The sequence below is a fragment of the Volvox carteri genome (genome assembly GCF_000143455.1).
Source record: "Volvox carteri f. nagariensis unplaced genomic scaffold VOLCAscaffold_35, whole genome shotgun sequence".
Lineage (NCBI taxonomy): Eukaryota > Viridiplantae > Chlorophyta > Chlorophyceae > Chlamydomonadales > Volvocaceae > Volvox > Volvox carteri.
The window spans coordinates 136412-150150 of record NW_003307578.1 but is presented as its reverse complement, the minus strand read 5'-3'; the positions used below and the strand labels follow the sequence as shown (position 1 = coordinate 150150).

At 56.7% G+C, this 13739-nt stretch overlaps 1 protein-coding gene across 1 annotated transcript; it reads right to left on the bottom strand.

The window, feature by feature from the left end:
* Positions 1-4249: 4249 nt before the first annotated feature.
* Positions 4250-9314, bottom strand: VOLCADRAFT_93989 (pathogenesis-related genes transcriptional activator; the record flags this gene model as incomplete). Its single annotated transcript, XM_002953198.1, has 7 exons — positions 4250-4417; positions 4580-4633; positions 4743-4982; positions 5189-5293; positions 5596-5716; positions 5938-7002; positions 7645-9314. 7 exons carry the CDS (start codon positions 9312-9314, stop codon positions 4250-4252), a joined length of 3423 nt encoding a protein of 1140 aa, XP_002953244.1.
* Positions 9315-13739: the final 4425 nt, after the last annotated feature.

The following is a 13739-nucleotide window of genomic DNA, read 5'->3' as shown; positions in this document are numbered from 1 at the left end:
GGTTATCGTAATATCCCTGTTTGCAGCGTTTGCGAATGGTAGGGTGAAGTTGCGGCGGCGTACCCGTCGCGTCTATTATCGTGTTCCAGCACCTCAAGACCCGCCGCCGGCCCGAGCCTGCTGGCCCTTGATAGCAATTATTTCGCAACACCCAAATGGGGCCTCTTTGAGGTCTTAAGGGAGCTTTACCAGCCATTTCCTTCATATCTTGAGTGTGCTGAAGTAGCTGTGTGGATCGTGTGGTCACCTAAACTTAGGGTGTGTTCACATGTAGTCCAATTGAGAGTCTGATTGGGAGTCCGATTCGGGGCGGCTTTCTGAATTGTGTTCACATACGATTCGCTGCACGGCGCGAGGTGCCACCGCGCCCAGCTGAAGCTCCGCGGCTACGCCCCATCACCCAAGGCAAGCCAGCATTTTCTAGGAACAGAACAGTATAAGTATCGTTTCTATGGCGAAAATTATCACCAGGCTTGTACATACATAGCTGCAGGAGTTCGTGAAAAATGCTCGGTGCGCTTTGCGTGAATTAACAATTGGAAAATGTTCCTATAGTATTGTAATGGTAATTATGAGAAACGGTTTGTTAAACAACTTTGTTTTGAGAAAGAAAACTGTGAATCACGTCGAATCATACCCGAAGAGGCCCCCCCGGACCCCAATTCCGATTCGGGTCCAATCAGGTCCAATTCAGAGTCCAATTCGCATGAATCAACCCTGATTCGCCCACATGTGAACACGTCCTTATAATTAACTCATCTATACGATGACGTGAACTTTTCTTTCATTCTGGGTCCCAAATAATCATTTTATTTAGGTGGTGAAGGTGAATCGAAAGGCTCTGTATAAACCCTTTAATAATAACATAAAGTTTGTAATGCAATAGCCAATGTCTCCCGGCGAAGATATACCAACGAAGCTACTGGCAGCGGTGGTGTTCGACAATGTTGATTCCATCCTCGCTCGGTGTGCGCACTCACCGGAGTATATAGCCAATCACACAGCACAGTGCGTGTGTGAGCGCGTCTACGTAGGTGGGTGTGTCTACATCCAGAGACAAGGAAAGGATATAAGGGCATATCTGTATATCTGTATACCTTCATTCCATAACCATATGATGTGTGGGACAGGGGGGTCATATCTTCACCCGTCGCCGCTACCCGGCGAAGCCCTGCCTTCCCCGGTATTTTGGGGCACCCTCATCTAGTCACCCTAGTCGACTTCTCGTTAGATTACTCAAGTTCAGCACCCACCACCGGCATCCAATGGATCTATTGGAAAGGCAGCTCAACTCTATTCCTGGTCACCTCACTAGTCTAATAAGTCCCAGTTCACCACCAACCATCAACTAGGGGCACTATAATCTAGCACCATTGAATAAATTACCGCCTCTACTAAATCTCGATCCTGGAATCTCTGGGGGCATCGGTGTGTGCGTTACCAGTACTGCCTGGCCTACATAAATAGGACCATACATTTGAAAACAGCGTACACAAATGTATATACAGACACCTGGCTTATTATATACGAGGTATGCATGAAGTTCATTATGCATTAACGCGATGGGCCCCCACTTCAGGTCCTACTGATCGGGAGAGGTTGGTGCACACACCCCGGCCAGAAGAGGTGTAAGGAAAAGGGAGTTCCATAATATGGACATAATATGGTGTGTGGTCAAGTCAGCGTGTGCTGTCCTGGAAATTTAGAGCATCAGTGATGATTCAGTTGAGGTGACGTGGCACATATTTGTACATCTGTCGAAATAGGCAGGCGGCTGGCAGAGGTTAAGGCCTGACTTCTGTTCCCGAAGCGTTCGGATTCAAATCTGCCTGCCGGCTCCTCGGGTGTTTGAGGAGAGTTGAAATGGGAGGTGGCTCCCCATCTCGTGGACGGTATAGGAAGTGATAATATCAACTTGCGAGCTAATCAGAAACGAAGTTGAGGCGCCGTTGATCCGCTGGATTTAACTGGATGTTCATGATGAGTTGCTGAACCCAACGAATACATTCTGAAGTCGGATGGGGTGAACGGATTAGGGTGCCCCTCTAGCAGGCTCTCCCCTGAGCAGGGAGCTGCCTTGGGGAAGGGGGCCGCTGGTGGAGCTATACCACCGTGTAACAACATACATCATCGCCGTACATTGGCTCCCTTGAACTTCATTGCAAGGATGTCGTACACCATTACACTCCGCATGCTCTACCTCGTTGTAAATGCAACGGTAGATCCCCACCGCCATCCTCTGGATGTACGCCTCAAATCTTGGGTGAGTCATGCATACGGCACATGCATGTACGACACTATGCGCTGTGATAAAACACCTCGGGATCTTTAGGATCCACAGAAGAGGACGCGGACTTAATCGAATGACGGATGGGCAATACACACATATCGACTACAAATACGCGCGAAGCGCTCGACCACCTTCTTGAGAGGCTTTTTCAGCGGCCAGCTACTGCACTGCTGCCGCCGCGGTGCTGCAAGCTTGCAACTAGAGACCTCAAGAATACGCTGGGTGGACGAGAGGCGACATCCGTGACTGCAGCCGCGGTGGCAGTAGCAGTAGTGTCGTTGGCGGCGGTAGTGTCGTTGGCTGGTGGTGCTGTCAATCCTTGTGGGAACATTGACTCTGGTGACGTGTACGGCCTTGGCGCCCATGGCGGTGGTGGTGGTGGTCACTTCGGATGTTTGCATGAGATTACTTCCGCTGCGTCGGCAGGTGAAATGTAGGTTGGTGCAATGCAGCGGCAAGCATTGGTAGGTCTGGTATGTGTGTGCGTTACATGGTTGGGGATGCGTGACCCTATACATGTAAGACTACCCATATGAGCTGAAGGCCCGAAGGCAAAGCATCAACGCCTAAAAGCCACAAATAAGAAAAACCGCACTAACAGGAGAAGAAAAAAGACCTGTCGCCCAAAGGGGATAACTGGGCTGCGGTGAGCCCACATACGTTCCAACATCCTCGCCAGACAGGCCACTGGCAGGACGGGCTCGCTTCCATTTCATGGCCTCCAACATGCTCTGTTAATAATTTAATCCTTCTTCCGCGTAAAATAGTATTTATAAGCTGGGCATTCCATTAACATATATTTTTCATCCTCGACCTGGCTATTGGTTCCACAACAGCGGCAAATCCGCTGCCCCATGGGGACGTGCATGGTACTTGCCCCTTCGGGCTCTGTTTGCCTCCAAAGTCCAGCAACATAAACGAATCTGCATTATATTACGACGAGCTAATGGAAGAATGAAACCCTCGAAAACATATAACCGCGTTCAAAAGCCAGCAGCCTCCGCGCAGCCAACCCAACCAATGATTTGTTCCTTCAATCCCATGGGGGCAGCTCCTGCCTACCAACCTAAAAGTTATAGCCTAATTTTATAACGCCCCGGAGAGAGCCGAATAACGAGACGCCTGCCACCACAGCCGCGGCATTTAGTACGAGCAGCTGCAGCTAGCCTCCAACGCCCGGCCCCATCATCACAACAGCAACTATCAATCGCCAGCAACTAAGCAAGCTGCCGCTAACAACCGGCTACTGCTAATCAGCTGTTGGCGGAACGATGATTTGACAACAGCCAACACAGCTGCAACACTTCTCTCTCCTGAACTTCCTAAACTGCCTAAACATCGCAACATATGACTGACTAGTACGAATTTGCACTTGTTCCAAGTAGCGACTGGCCTTGTTCCAACCGTCAAATAGCCAACACGGATCACCCTCTTCACTCGCCACTGGGAAATGATGGCAAACACAGCGGCTTTACGGGCCGTAAGGAGGCAGTCGTTATTTCCAAGGCGACGGTTCTAGAGTAAAAAAAGAAACTCACGACCTAGACCATTTAAGGGGTAAACAAAACAACGGTTTTACCTGAAATCGCCGACACGCAACCAACATGCACTAGCCAGGACGTTGGAAGACCGGGCTGGCAGCCAAAAACACAAATAGAACATCCCCAAATGCACTCTCATGATCACCATGTCATCCACCTTCTCCATGCCATCCAAGCTACCTGCGCACACTCCCAGCTGTATGGGTACGGGGTACGCACCCGTACGCATCCAAACCACATGCAGCACCCTGCACCAGCTGCCGTGAGCCCCCTTTACACCACCAGTAACGGCCACCTCGACACCTCTGCGGCGCAGGCATTTCTTCAATCGCCGCCATGGCCATGCATGGTGGCTGTGATAGCTGTGATTTTGCGTGTTGTAATAGCTGCTGCCCCCTCAGGCCGCAGTATTGAGCACTCAAGAGCGCTTGAGCTCCAGGTCTCGCGCGGCGGCTTCCTCCCCGGCTGCAGCCGCCTGCTCCATCTGGATGTGGGGGAAGGCACTGAACCCGGCCTTGACCCACTTCTCGTAGTCGGGGCCGGGCTTCATGAGGGAGGCCATCCGCTGGTCCTGGAGCAAGACGGCCTGCATGCGTATGTGTATGTACGGCAGGGATGGGTGTGCCGGCAGTACGATATTGCGGATGCGGACATGAGGATGATCCGCCATGGCGCGGCAGTGTGTGGCGCGCGCAGTGGGGCGTGTGAAGAGGCGCCCCATGGATGGCGATGTACTCCTGAACCTGACCTGGAGATGAGCAAGAAATAACAAGGACACACTACTACCTGCTGAAGCCTGTGCCTGCGTGGAGCACATGTGCGCCAACAGCAGCACGCAAAGTTGGATGAACGAACTTCAGCAACGCAAAGAGCTGTCACAGTTGGCCTGTTGACGAAACCTTACTGCGCACCTGCTGGTAGCTGTGGTACTCCGCAAGCTCTCGGCGGTACTCGGAGAGGGGGAAGTTCGTCGCAGCGGAAGAGCCACGCAACCGCACCAGCGACCTGTCGTACGAGGCCGCGGCGTCACGTTCGCTCTCGAACAGCCCCAGGTAGATGTGCTTGCTTCCAGGGATGCCGATACGCGCCTCCCAGCGCCCCGACAGATGCGCCGTGACGCCCCTGTACGTGGAGCTGCCGCGGCTGAAGCCCTGCATCCACATGGCAATGTGGCCAATAGAGTGCATCATTGTACGACACCGGTCAGTACGGCACAAGATGATGAAGTACAAGGAGCCAGCTGGCTTGGCTCCCTTGTTTCTCGGTGGTTTAACCAGGAAACACACTATTGGTCAATTACTAGCTACGCACGTAATGATTGATGTCCACAACAGCATAATGAGCTCTTTCAACCTACCTGACTTTGGCGCCGAACGGCCATGATGAGGTCCTCCAGTTCGATGTCCTTCAGGGACGGAAGCAGGCCCTGGTACTGGCTGATCGGGAAGTTCGTGCGCACTCCCTGCCGGGGCGTACGGGCAGGACGGGTCAAGGGAAAAGGGCATCCGGAGAGGAGGTCGGTTTAATTGGCGAATGGGGAGAGATGACGGGGTTGGACAGGGGGGACTGTTAACCTACTATGTCGTAATGTCATTTTGTGCAGACTGAAGCTGACAATCCGTGTTTGCGGTATCTGGCTTTAAGGGTTTCTCATATCAGACGCATCAACAAGAATCCTCCACTACGGGCTACTAGAAAATACTGTTCTCTGGAAGCAACATCAGGTACATCAGCGACTTTGCTGGGGTGGTGGCGGGGCCGCACTTTGGTTCCCTTGCACTTCAGCACCGCCACGTCGTACGCCTCCGCCGCGTGCACCTCCTCCTCGTAGCCGCCCAGGTAAACCTGACGGCCGATCTCCTTCACCCAGATGTGCGCCTCCCACCTGGCAAAGTCACGTACGTACGGCACATGTGCAATAGGTGCTGGGTGGTGCGGATACGATAGTGAGCAAGTACTGCAGTACCAGATGAACACCTGATCTCTGCCAGTACTTGCATACACAGATGCGCCCGGTGCTGCTGCACTTTCTATTGATGTTGGAGTTTGACGGAGATAACGATGCAAGAAGCCAGGGAGTCGCCCTGGGAGCCATTGCCTCCTCACCTGCCGCTGCGGCGGTGCTTCGTTACCCCCCGAAACCGGGATGACCGCCGCTTGCCGTTCCCCTCCTCCCCGCCCCCTTCCTGTTGGCCGTCAGCATCACCGCCACCGTGGCTGTCCTCCGCCGCCGCCGCCACCGAGCGGCTGTCGCCGCTGGACGAGCGACCCTGCCGCGAGCTGTGAAACCTTGCTAGGGCCGCCATAGCGGCGCTGCGCTTCGGTGCGCGTGAGCTCGTCCCTGCCGCCCCCGCCCCCGCTGCCCCTTGCGGCCCGAGTAGTATTGCGGGCAGCGGCGGCGCATGTGGCGCTGCTGGCAACGGTGTTGCAACCACCTCCGCCACCGCTGCACCACGACGCGGTTTGCCTTGGCCCTTTGTGCTGATCCTCCCTGCAGCCTCAATCACAGGTCCAGCTCCGCCGAAGTCGTGGGTCGGCTGAACATTGCCCCCGGCAGCTAGGGCAGCAGCTGCTTGGCCTTGCACCTCCTCCCCTACCCACGCTGCAGTACGGCGATTACCGTCGCCCATGCCGAAGGCAAAGGTAAGATTCTGGGAGGAGCTCACGGTGGCGGGTGCGGAGGCGCTCCGCATGGGTGCTGAGTCTGCAGCGGTGGCTGAAGGGTTGTCGGGGGCAGTCGGCGGGTACAACAGGCGGGCTTCACCAAAGGCGGCCGCAGCTGCGGCGCCGGTAGATCCACCATGGTGCAGGTACGTCAACAGGACATCATCGGTATCCTCGTTGGGCTGTGCTGGCGTCAAGCCGTACACATCCATGCTGTTGCCGTACATTACACCGCCCTGGTCGCCGCCCGGAAAGCCTCCGCCGCTGTCTTGGAGAGCCGCCGATAAGGGTCCCCGCCAGTCGAGCGACGACAGCGCCCGGCGCTCCGCCCGCAGCCCTCCAGCACTGTGCCCTTCAATTGGATCCGCCAGGTCGGCATACCGGGAGGCGGCGGCGGCAGGGGTGCTGGGCTGCTGTTGGCTCTCCACGGCGGGCTGAGGAAAGCCAAGTCCCTGTCCATGCACGCTGTCGTACATGCCAAAGCGACCGGCGGTGTCAGCACCGCTGCTTGGGATGTCAGCGGAGGTCTGGAAGGCGGTATTTTGCAGGTGGTGGTGGTATTGGTGCGGGTGGTAGTGCGGCGGGTTATGCTGCCGCTGTTGTCTTTGCTGTCTTTGTTGTTGCTGTTGCTGCTGTTGCTGCTGTTGCTGCTGTTGCTGCTGTTGCTGCTGTTGTTGCTGTTGCTGTTGCTGCTGTTGTAGCTGTTGCTGTTGCTGTTGCTGCTGTTGCTGCTGTTGCTGTTGTTGTCTTTGTTGTTCGTACATTCGGCGTCTCTCGCTGGATTGGGCTGCAGGGTACTGCCCATGACTTTGTGCCGCAGTAGCAGTAGCAGTAGTGAGGTGCGAACTCCCCCCCGCCATAGCACCCGGAGAGGGACCCTGATGCTGCTGCTGCTGCTGCTGCTGCTGGAATTGCTGCTGCTGGTGAAGAGGGCGACGGTGATAGTCTTGACGCTGTAGGTTGGAGCGAGGTTGTTGTGTGGGGGGATGAAGATGGTTGCGCTGCAGCCAAGGTTGATTGTGGTGATCGTGGTGATGGTGTCGTTGCTGTTGTAGGGGTTGATGCTGGTGGTGGCGATAGTAGTGCTGTTGTTGCGGTGACGACGGCAGCTCCTCAATGGGATAATGCTGCACGGCCGTACCGACTGACTGTACTGCATCACTGTACTTTGTTTGGCCAGCAGCCTGTAAAGGCACCATGTTTATGTTGCCGTATAGATTCTCCCGTTCACCAAGCAAGGACCCGCTTCCAGTCGTTGTGTGGCCCTGTGGCCCGTGGTCTGTCAACTCGTCATCTGCAACCACCGCGACCGCTACAGGACCAGACGAGCCTCGAGCACGGAAAGGATTCCCAAAGGAGCGGGGATGGTACGCCGTGCCGTACGTTTCTCTTGACAGTGGCGGTTGAGGTAGTTGCGGCGCTGTCACATGCTGGCGGTTCATCAGCTCCTGTGGCGGCAGTTGTGTGGACGTTCCGCCGGCTGCGGTGGCACCCGCGCCGTTGGCCGGCTGTCCGGGCTGGGCAGCCGCGGGGGGCCCGTACCCGGGGGGGCCCCACGGAGCAGTCCCGCGGTCGTTCCCGGGGGGGAGGAGGTGACTCTGATGGAGATGATGGTACTGGACAGTGTACGGCTGCCGTAGGTGAGAGTCGAGTACGACACCAGTGCTGGGGCTAGAGGCTTGCACGCTCCTGCCTCTTCGACCGCCACAACCATCATTACCTCCACCGCCATAACCACCTCCACCACCACCACCACCACCATCACTAATGGGTCTCCTTCTCGCAGCTGCTTTGCCAGCTTCGTCAATGCCGGCCCCAAATGTCACGGCAGAGCCCGCAGATTCCAACCTTTCCACAGCCGCATGCCCGCGTGTAGCGGGCGTAGTGGCGCAGTCAGTGCCGGGTGTGCAGTCGCCGTCTGTAAGGCCGTTGGCGCCGTACGAAACCACATCGTTTGGCGGCTGGTGTAGATGCAGCTGTGATTGGTCGTAGCGGTTATATTGGTTGTGGTTGCTCTGGTGGTTGTAACCGAGGTCCAGTACTGAATGTTGGTTAACCTGGGTGGTTGGACAGGTTCGCCCTCCAGGGAGCCCGCCACTGCCCCCGGGGCCCGATGGCGGCGGCGGCGGCGGTGGTGGCGGCGGCGGCGGTGGTGGCGGCAGCGGTTCTTGGTTGCCGAAGTCCAGGGAAGTTCCCGGAGAAGGGATGACGGGCGCCTGCCGCGACTGGTCGCCGTGGATGGTGATGGTGGCGGTGGCAGTGACGTCGGTATGACACTTATACGGCGTGATATGTACGGCACTGCAATGAAGTTGGCGGGAGCGCCGCCGGATCCGGTCCGTGAGGTTGCCGATATCCTCTCCTGCGACTTGGCTGGCAGGTGGTGGTGGTGGTAGTGGCGGTGGCGGTGGTGGTGGTGGCGCTTCCCTAGAAGAGGGAACATCGGCCGTTACGGAGGCAGGCGGCTCCCCGGCGGCGGCGGCGGCGGGGGGGGCGGCGGGGGCAGCGGAGGCATTGGGAGCCTTGGCGGTGAAAGCAGCGTTGAAAGGTGCGGTGTCAGCGTCGGTGTTGAACTGTACGACATGTCGTAGACTGGAGTAGCCCTGAATGGCGGCCCGTTCGCCGTCGCAGTCATCATCCAATGCGCGGTAGCCATGGCTGGCGGAAAGCGCAAGCCCATCAAGTGCCCGCATTGATCGTTGAGGCTGGCGCGGCGGCACCACAGCCACTGTTGCCACCCCCACCCCCACCCCCACCGCCGCCGCCGCCACTAATGCGCTGTCATGATGTTCGGGCGTCAGCTCAGCCAACGGCTCCATTGATGATACCCCTTGTACGGCACCCTCAGGCAAATTGCAGAACTGGATGGACCCACTTGGCCGTACTTCAGACATTCACTTCAGAGAGATGACTGACCGCCGCCACTGATGTGTGTGTGCCCAAGTGTGTGTGTATGTATGTGTATGTACGTGTGTATGTGTGCTAAACAAATCCCCGGTGCTTCAATAAGCCACCGGTCTAACCCTTCCAGCCGTATATATGCCGTACGCCGTAACACCTGCTGGCATCAAAGACGGGGTTATGTGTTAACTTTGGTACCCCCAACCCCGGGGTGCGCGTGCGTGAGAGTGTGTGTGTGTATACATGTGTGTATGTGCGTTTGTGCATGTGCATGTGCATTTGCGTGTGCGTGAGTGTGTAGGACATTATTGGCAGGTAAGTACCCGCCCCCGCCCCCGCCCCCGCCCCCGCCACAATAGTACCCGGGGAATAGAATCGGAGAAGAATTCGCCATCAGTCAATCATATCGTGTTCCTCACAAACCCGTAAACAACGATAACGCTTTCGCTGTCAACTGAGGGACAGCGAGGGCCTGATTTGACATCCTCTGTTGATGTAATGCGAGTAAGGTTGATGGTGGTGGTGAGGTGTGGTGAGTTGATATATCTCCATGTCTACTTTCTACTACACTCTCTTATGGAGCTGGCGGAAATAACAGAGTGAATGGGGAGTGGGACCACCCTACGGGGGAAGCGGAATCTCGTATTCTTAATACCCTAAGGTGGATGGTGGACAGGAATGGACATGCACAATACGTGAGTTGCGCATCCACATCCAGCGGCAACAGTAAGTGGTGCGACACGCCGTCGCGCATTCCGCGTCCAATCTCTGTGGATCTCCGCCTCCTTACGCGACCTCCTTACAGTGTTGTAGTGTACCCTTAAGCCTCAACTCAGATTATGTCTTGCCGCATCGAATGGCACCATGGCGTCGCGGCGGCGGCGGCGCAGCAGCAGCAGCAGGCATATGGCGGGCTGGGGCGACAGGCACAGCAGCTGCATGCATGCGCATACAGGGAGGAGCCCATTCAGTAGTGAGGTGAGCGAGGTGGGAAATATCAGAGGTGGTATCCACATCCATCCATCACGATCCCTCGCGACCGCTGACGCACCTACCATACAACCGATGTCCTCGAGTTGCGCGACCAGCTCTCAACACACCCGGCGTGACTACTACTGCTACTGATACTGCTAATACTGCAATTAAACTGCAATTAAACTGATACTGATACTGATACTGATACTGGTAATGCTGGTAATACTGCTACTATGAGCTAATAATTAAGACGGAGACCTAGCTGAAAGGCTGCTCCCGGCCTCCCAACAGAACGACTCACTGCTACCCGTCCGTAAGAGGGTGCTGTATGTGAGCATTCGCTCCCCCTAGGTTGCTGTCAGAGCCTGCAGGAGGTGGAGGAGGTGGAGGAGGTGGAGGAGGTGGAGGAGGTGGAGGAGGTGGAGGAGGTGGAGGAGGAGGCGGGCCTGCAGTAAAAGGACGGATGGGGATGTCAGCGATCCAGCGGCGCACACTAACCCGCCAGCCGGGCAGCCGCGCCGCCGCGGAAGAAGAGCTACTACGTACGCTATGCTCTGAGTATGCAGGACAACGATATTACGTCAGGTGAAGATAATGAACGAAGGTCTACGTACGGAGTACCCTTCTCCTCCTGCAAGCGAGAGGTAGTTTACTACTAAAATACAAAAACTGTGTAGGGACTGGCATTTTATATGTGCATGGCCATTAGGCCGTTAGGCCCGGGCGTACTAGCCTAGGCGAGATGTTGCCTAGGCGCACCAGGCAGCTGCAGCTGCGGAGGATCTCGGGGCATCCGAGACCACCGAGGCAGGGGAGGTTGCGGGCCGGCTGGGTGGGTGCGCGTTCGACTCCAGTTCTCCAGGAAGGAAGTTACAAGTTTTCTATTATTTATTTATGTACCACCTAGTGCATTTAATATAAGATAACTGCTGATGGGGGCATTGTTACACAGGTTTGTTAGGGGCTGCTATTGCCCGAGAGAGCAATAAGAGCGTTTCGTGTGACTCCGTGAGTCGTTAGTTCAAACCCCCAACCCAGGCTACTACATGCTGCCCTGCCCAGCCTAGATAGGAGCGCTGCCCGCCACGGGAGGATTTCTCGAAGGAGCCGATAGAGGCGGACTCCTTTCCTTTCCCCCTTGCTTCCCTGCTTCCATGAAGGTTGTGTGTGGGCGTGTGGGCGCCCGCCACCTCTTTCACAAGTAAACTCTTCCAGGCCTTATGTTCTCACATAGACATACATTGTCGCGATGCTCTTGCGTGCACCGCTGGATGGTATAAAAACCAACAGCCTGCACATCCGCACGTTCTGGGGTAGGTGAGGTGGTGTGGTAGGACAAGGTCCCCAATCCGCCGCGGCCAGAAAGCATAAGGAAGGTGAAACGGCCAATAATCCATCCTTGAACATAAATAAGTACACACACATAAGTACGTGCATAATCACTTACATACATACGTACAGACACCCGTATGACCTTCTGGAGGTACACCAATAAGGCAGCCAGCCAGCCAGCCAACTCACGAACCATTGCTATCCCGACCCGACCGGTGGAAGTAAAGCCATGAGCGAAGGCAGCCAGCCAGCCAGCCAGCCAGCCAGCCAGCCAGCCAGCTAGCCGTCCGTCAGGTCGGGGGAAAGGTCGCGCACTCAGCAGCACTCAGCCAATCAAGGCAGGACAGACCCCCTCCCCCTTATCCAGTACAGGTGTACAGCCACCCACCACCACCACCACCACCAACAACAACAACAACAGCAACAACAACAACCGCCTATACACCCACCAACACTTATCTGCCCTAAAGACCTGACGCCAAAAGTCTCCTGAAGGCATTGAGCACGGGGACACGGAGATCCCCCTAACGACTCCTGCGGGCGACACGGCAGCGAATGAAACGAAGAGCGTTACAACAGCGGATTCAAAAGCTCCCCCCCCCCCGCTAGACTAACCCCCCACCGGGTGATAACACACACACACACACCGCTGTGGTGGAAACCGCGGTGGAGACCCCAACCGCGACTCGCTCATACCCACCCACACCCAGCATTGGAGAGCTTGGGCGACGAAGAGGTACAGCAGAGGCGCCAGGGGGCAGCCCTGTCGGACACCAGCCTCCATGTCCACCAGCCTGGACTTGTACCCGTTGACCATCGCCCGGGCTCGGGTTTCGCTCAGTAGAAGACGTACCCACGCACACAGCTGTGGCCCTGCCCCCATCGCCTCCATGGCCGCTAGGAGAAAGCCGCGATCCACTGTATCGTATGCTTTGGCAAAGTCCAGGAATGCCAAAAGCCCTTGGCGGTTCTGCTTGCGGAGGAGGTGTGACAGGTGGCGCAGGAAGAGTACGCTGGCCCCAATCAGGCGCTTGGGGAGGAAGGCGGATTGCTCGGGGGTGATGACCCGTCCCAGGGCGGGGCCCAGGCGGTTCGCCAGTACCTTAGCAAGGAGCCGGTAGTCCGAGCATAGCAGTGTGATGGGGCGGTAGTTGCCGGGGAGCTTGGGGTCGCCTTTTTTTTAGAGCACTGTGATGATCCCTTCAAGGAAGCCTGCGGGCACCTGCCCGGTCGTGCCAATGGCAGTGAACAGGCCTGCCATGGTATTACCTAAGGCTGACCAGAATTTCCTGTAGATGTCGGCTGGAATCCCATCCCACCCTGGGGCCTTGCCAGGTGCGCTCTTCTTGAGTGCCTTCCACAGTTCGGTGGCTGTGATCTTTTTGGCTCCAAGCTGTTCATCTGCCTCTGCTGGGAGCTTAATGTTGGCTGCGGTGAGGGAGTTCAGTACGGCTTGGCGGGCCTGGGGGCAGATGAAGTCCGGGGCCTTGCTCACATCCTTCCAGAAGTCGGCTACCACCTGGGGCAGCTGAGCGGGGTTGGTAACAAGTCGGCCGGACAAGGCTTGCAGGGCGACAGGGGCTGGTTGTTGGTCTATAGCCTGGGCCTGGAGGAAGGCTGTAAGGGATGGGCTCGGCCTCTCCCCTGCCCGCAGCCAGTGGGTGCGGGCCTCCATGGCATCCTTCCGGCAGTCTTCCCGATGTGCTCGTGCGAGCATTGCCTGGGCTTCGACCAGTTGTTGGAGTGGCTGTTGTGCTGTGGGGGCTGCATCCACCGCTTGCCTTGCCAACTGGACCTGCGGTAACACTTCCCGAGCCCGGGCCCCTGGTCTGAGCTTGCGGTGTTGTGCCGCCTTGTTGAGCTGAAGGGCCAGGGTGCTGAGCCGGCGTTTAAAAGCTGGCCACCACGCAATCAGGCCCAAAGGGTTGTCCTCCGCAGATGGTGCTGTGGCACACTGGCTGGTGATCCATGCCTCCATGCTTGCGGCTAAGTCCTGGTGTGATGTGAAGGTCAGCCGCACTTTCCTGGGCCCTTGC